The 6604-nt window shown below is 42.9% G+C and overlaps 1 protein-coding gene across 1 annotated transcript; it reads right to left on the bottom strand.

Moving 5' to 3' along the window:
- Positions 1–48: 48 nt before the first annotated feature.
- LOC139550900 (transmembrane protein 233-like) lies at positions 49–6237 on the bottom strand. The gene is made up of 3 exons (XM_071362150.1): positions 5722–6237; positions 4072–4206; positions 49–3809 (listed from the first exon to the last, which is right to left on the bottom strand). The coding sequence occupies exons 1-3, from the start codon at positions 5926–5928 to the stop codon at positions 3798–3800; spliced, it is 354 nt and encodes a 117-aa protein (XP_071218251.1). The 5' UTR covers positions 5929–6237; the 3' UTR covers positions 49–3797.
- Positions 6238–6604: the final 367 nt, after the last annotated feature.

Genomic DNA, 6604 nt, shown 5'->3' on the forward strand with positions numbered 1-6604 from the left:
GGACAACCAGGCCTACAAGTAGAATACAAAATAATTTGACATAAACAGTTGCATTCATGAGTTTTATTGACAAATGTCAATAAACAAATAAGGTCTGCCAAGCAAAATCCGAATAAAAAAATGAATTTATAAGAATGCCGTAAGTACAGAAATTGTTTACTCGGTGGGTAATGAATGTCCAACTAGTCAGTGACAACTGTGTGGATTTTGGAGTTTGTTACAGCTACTATGTGAGCTTATTACAGTACTATAGACATTATTTCCTGGGATTTCCTATGATCTTCTATGTAGAAGAACCCCTTACCTTCTAACGACTCTTGTGTAGCTTGTGAGCACCATAGAGCAAAACGTCAGAGTCTCAGCTTTTCATAGATGGTTCATAATAGTTTGTAGTTCACCATTCGGACTCTACAGACGTTTTTGTGAGAAGAACCGCCCCTTGACCCCGCCTCGGACCCCTTCTGCACTTGTCTCACAAACACTGCTCTAACTCAGCCCCCGTTAATCACACATACTAATGGTTGGTATCAGCGGATACAGAAGAATAGACAAATCCAATGGTACAACTAGAAGACTGTAGCTCAAACACACAATGTTTTAAATGGGTTAGTCCAAAACGCGCCAGTGTGATAGTGGGACTCAACAGGTAGTAGCTGAGTCAGCTCTTGTCCATGTGAGCTACATTTGGCAGAACACAGCAGGCTAGTGTGTCATGCAGCCCAACACCAGCCCACAGGGGGACATCTGTCCCTATATTTAGCCAGTGATGGGTGATACTGTTACATATCAAACTACAGGATCCTTCCGACTCGGCAGATTGCAGGGGACTAGGGGAGAGCCAGGGGGAATGGGAGATGGGTGAATGAGGGCCAGAGCAGGTTGTGGGCAGTAATTAAGACCATCTGTGTTCAACCTGAGCTATCTGTGACCAAAACTAAAAAACTCTCAGAACAACTCCTAAACCCTTCATCTTGCTATGCCCTGTCAATGGCAAACATGAACATAAACCCAAAAATATTTGTTTTTTTAAAAGACATTTGATACTAATTCCTCTTTATTACGTCGCTATTCAAATATATTACATTCTGTCGGTATAAAGTTTTTATTCCTGTATTGTCATTCTGTTTTTTTTTGTTGTTTTTTTTACATGAGAAGAAAACACTCCTACACATACAGTGCATTTGGAAAATATTCAGACCCCTTGACTTTTTACACATTTTATTACGCTACAGCCTTAGTCTGAAATTGATTAAATCGTTTTTTCCCTCATCAATCTACACACAATACTCCATAGTGACAAAGCAAAAACAGGTTTTTGCTTTTAAATTTGTAAAAAATAAACAACTGACATCACATTTACATGAGTATTATTTACTCAGTACTTTGTTGAAGCACCTTTGTCAGCGATTACAGCCTCAAGTCTTCTTGGATATGACGCTACAAGCTTGGCACACCTGTATTTGGGGAGTTTCTCCCATTCTTCTCTGTAGATCCTCTCCAGCTCTGTCAGGTTGGATGGGTAAGGTCGCTGCACAGCTATTTTCAGGTGTCTCCAGAGATGTTTGATCGGGTTCAAGTCCAGGCTCTGGCTGGGCCACTCAAGGACATTCAGAGACACACTCCTGCGTTGTCTTGGCTGTGTGCTTAGGGTCGTTGTCCTGTTGGAAGGTAAACCTTTGCCCCAGTCTGAGGTCCTGAGCGCTCTGAAGCAGGTTTTCATCAAGGATCTCTCTTTGTACTTTGCTCCGTTCATCTTTCCCTTGATCCTGATTAGTTTCCCTCTCCCTGCCGCTGAAAAACATCCCCACAGCATGATGCTGCCACCACTATGTATTACCATAGAGATGGTGCCAGGTTTCCTCCAGATGTAACGGTTTGCATTCAGGCCAAATAGTTCAATCTGGGATCCATCAGACCAGAGAATCTTGTTTCTCATGGTCTGAGAGTAATTTAGGTGCATTTTGGCAAACTCCAAGGAGGCTGTCATGTGCCTTTTACTGAGGAGTGGCTTCCGTCTGGCCACTCTAACATAAAGGCCTGATTGGTGAAGTGCTGCAGAGATGGTTGTCCTTCTGGAAGGTTCTCCCATCTCCGCAAGGGGACTCAGGAGGTCTGTCAGCGTAACCATCAGATTCTTGGTCACCTCCCTGACCAACGCGCTTCTCCCCAGATTGCTCAGTTTGGCCGGGTGGCCAGCTCTAGAAAGAGTCCTGGTGGTAACAAACTTCTTCCATTTAAGAATGATGGAGGCCACTGTGTTCTTGGGGACCTTCGATGCTGCAGACGTCTTTTGGTACCCTTCCCTAGATGTGTAACTCGACATAATCCTGTCTCGGACCTCTACAGACAATTCCTTCAACCTCATGGCTTGGTTTTGCTCTGACATGCAGTGTCAACTGTGGGACCTTAAATAGACAGGTGTGTGTGCCTTTCCAAATCATGTCCAATCAATAGAATTTACCACAGGTGGACTCCAATCAAGTTGTAGAAACTGATTTTTGTTTGTAATAAATTTGCAAAAATAAAACCTGTTTTCGTATTGTCATAGTGGGGTATTGTGTGTAGATTGAGGATGACATTTTATAATAAGGCTGTAACATAACAAAATGTGGATAAAGGGAAGGGGTCTGAATACTTTCAGAATGCACTGTACATATTTGGCAGATGTAATATCAAGTAAAAAAGCGAAAGACATTTATGACAGTAAACACTCGACAGTTACGTGATTGACACATCAAACATCCCAAGTGGCACAATAATGCCACGTTCAAAACAACTGGGCACTTGGAAATCTCCGACTTCCAACTTCAGTTCAGTGCATTCAAGACAGCTGGAAAAAAAGAGCGCCGACTGGGAAAATAGTTTTGAATGGTCATCCAACTCGGAATTCCAATTTGGAAACTCGGGGATCCTTCTAGAACTCTGACTTTCCGACCTGAAAATCCCTGATATCATGATTTGACCTCCTTTTTCCAGAGTTCCCAGTTGTCTTGAAAGGACCATAAATACAGTAATTGTCAGCATGTTAGTGCTACAGTGACCACACAGTTACCGCTGCAAAAAGTAATTGTTCACTCGTCCAACAGCCCACATTATCAATCAACGCACACAGGAATGGGCAGGTGTTTCTTCCTCTTCTAATGTGTGTGTATGTGTGTTTACTTAACTTTCCTTGTGGGTACCTGAAGTCCTCACAAGGATAGTAAAACAAGGAAAATTCAGACAAGTGGGGACATTTTGCCGGTCCCCACGAGGAAAAACGCTATTGTAGGCTTAGGGTTTAGGTTTAGCGTTAGGGTTACAATTAGGGTTAGGAGTTAGGGTTAGGTATAGTTTTAGGGTTATGGGTTTGGGGTTAAGGTTAGGCTTAAGGTTAAGGTTAGAATTATATTTAGAAGTTAGGGAAAATAGGATTTTGTATGGGAATCAATTCTTTGGTCACCACAAAGATAGCAATACAAAACGGTGTGTGTGTGCGTGCGTGCGTGAGGTTTGTGCTGTGGGTATCATGTGATCCAGAGGTCAGTGTTCCATACAGTCTTTCAAAAGCAGTCTTGCTTCTTAAGTTCTTCTCCCAGATAGAAGAGTAGAAAGGCTGGGTGTGGAGGATGTGTGACAGAGAGAAAAGATGAACATCACACCTGGGGTGGAGTCCCGTTCTTGAGGATGGAGATTGCTGCCAAATCCGGCGCCCCAGAACGCTTGTCATAGTCCATTCAGAGAGGTGTCTATAGTCCATGTCTTTGAGAGCGACATTTACTTTGTTTAGCTTTTTCCAGGCATACTGCGCAACTCTTCTAAAATTTATACTAGAATAGAAAGAAAGATAAACACACAGATGAGACATACACATAGAAGTATGCAAATTATATTTATATATGGTTGAATGCCTGTTTGAGTGTTTGTCTCTGTTTAATATTTGCATGTACTTTATGTCTGTTCAAATAGTTGTTGTTTTCTTTGAAATACTTTGAGCTTTTGATTGAGCCTGCCTGGAGTGCCAGATGAGCAGCGTTAGCACTTTATGGGATATCCCATTGGTTACATTGCGGGGAATGGCTGCTGCATTACCGTGGTGAAGTGAACGATGATAAATATGGCGATGATGAGGAGGCCGATGATGATGGAGGCGATGGCCACTTGGAGAGCTTTCTGACCGAGTCGTCGCGAGCCGTCATAGTCTTGCAACTCATAACTTTTCCTGGACTGCATGGGGACAAGAGGGAAAACACTTCACCAAGGGAGCGTTCAACTTCACCAGCAGTCCTGGACTAAAATGTGTTGCTTCACCATGATCATTTAAGGAGAAACATGTTCATGCCACATACCTACCTCATACTGAAGTAGACCTGTATTTGAAAAATAATTTGGAGTAAAAGAAATGTGTCATATTTACATGTGATACTCACATGTGAATGAGGTACGGAACACGTAACACCACACATGGGTTCAAATAGTATCCGTTTTCTTTCTAATATTTTGAGTGTTTGATTGAGCCTGGCTTGAGTGCCAGATGGGTGGGATTTGCACTTTTTACTATTCCATTGATTACATTGCACCAGACAAGCTCAATCACGGGCTGTTTAGAAAAAATACTATATGAACCCAGGTCTGCATAACATTGTGTGATTGTGTGTTTGAGAGTGAGAAAAGAAAGGTGGGAGAGAAAGTAAGGGAGTCCAAACCCTTTGGATGGGAAAGTGTGTCAGTGACGTGGTGTTTTGAGAGGTGAAAGGAGCGAGCATGTTAGGAGGGCACATCGAGCACGTCAGAGGGCACTTCGATGAAACCCTGCCCTACCACAGACACATCTGTTCCTCTCATCAGACACATTTGGCTCTTTTTTCTTCCTCAAACACAGACACATACACAGACAGACCGACAAGCCATGCACATACACGCACGGCCACACGCAGATATTAAAGTAAATACGGGATTACCGGTGGACTCCTTCCCATATTACCAACACCACTTCTATTTCTCGGTCCCACAAAAACACACACACATCGTGAGAAAGTTGGGGCAGAGATCCTAGTGTGATCAGCCAGCTCTCAACACCATATCTTATGACCTGACATGTAGCTTAAGAACATGTGAGAATTGCAAAGGAGAACTGTTGTGCTGGCAAGCATTCAAAGCTGGTGCAACAGATATTTTTTTTACGGCTTGTTGCTGGAATCCCAGAATATGATTTTTTTCCTTTAGAGACGCAGTCAAAAGCTAGAGCAGAGCTGCTTTCCGCTCTCCTCTTTCCCCATGCTTTTGAATAACCGCTAATGGACACAATCAGTTTCCACCTGCATTGCTATATTTCAAAAAATGCTAGCCAGATTATTCTGGACATTGCTAAATATTTAGCTAATGATTTAAAAAAATGCTTTGGAGGAAACAACATCCTAGGGAAGTTGAAAATATGGTCAACTTCAAAAATGCGTACTGTCCCTTTATTACTACATAAACAGAACGCGATTAAGATTATTAGGATTATTTTATAATTGCAAAAATTGTGAAATACAACTGGCCATATGTTTACAATGTATTCATCTTGCAACATATCACTCAGCATTGGCTTTTTCCTTCATGGAAATTGACCTGAGGTACTTTTCACATCATTTTCAATATATTTCTCATTCAGTATCCTATAAATTTATATCAGCTTTAAGACATATATTAGTCAGTGAGTAAACCGTTTCCCATATGCCTGTGATGTCCCCTACTCACCAGTACTGAAAAGACCAGAGCTACAATGTTGACTGGGTACGCGGGGCAGAAGCAGGTGAGGATTGTTAGCCACAGGTAACTGTGGAGGGGAGGTGGAGGATGCTGTTCCCCCATAAAACTAAGTCTGTCAAAGTCTGCACTCCCATTTAGGGAACTCTTAACACCCAAATGCCCTCTTATCGGCTCCAGAGCCAGAGGATGGGCCATGGTGTGGGTAACAGACGACAAGAGCGACAACACAGCCAACGAGAAGAAAAGAGAAACGAGCCACAAAACAACCAATGGAGAAAAAGGGAAAGTTAAAACAGATGGAGATGAAGAAATTTCAGGCCAAAAGAAAACAGAAGTAAAAAAATAATGGCCAAATGACAGAAATTCAGCCAATTGTAGGAATGGTACACAGCACAGGAACAACCCCACTCAGAAGAGGGGAAAAAAGGGTTGAAAACCTGACTTGGAAAAAGGAAGGATGGAATAGCCAGTGAAGGAGTAGAGTTGAGCAAGCTTCCCGGAACTGTCCAGAACTGATTGAGGGTTCTGAAGAAGGGAGGCTGGTGTGGAATGGGGGCGTCGAGAACTGTACCCTCGCGTAGAGCTGACCTCATTTTCTTTAGGGTGGGCAACATTACCACCCCGTCTCACACACCCCTCCCCAGGCAAGAGAAAGGAGGGAGACGAGAGACCAGGATCTGACCTCATATGCTGTGGCTAACATTAATCTCCCCCCTTCACACACACACACTGGCAGCCAGTCCTGGCCAACACTGAGCAAAGTGTGTGTGTTAGTGGTGGAGGTCACTGTTTACCACTGGGACTTTGAACATTCCCAAATGAGTTTGTTAAGTGTATAACACTGTATTTCCCACACTCACAAACAACATTT

This window comes from Salvelinus alpinus, chromosome 2, assembly GCF_045679555.1.
Source record: "Salvelinus alpinus chromosome 2, SLU_Salpinus.1, whole genome shotgun sequence".
Classification (NCBI taxonomy): domain Eukaryota; kingdom Metazoa; phylum Chordata; class Actinopteri; order Salmoniformes; family Salmonidae; genus Salvelinus; species Salvelinus alpinus.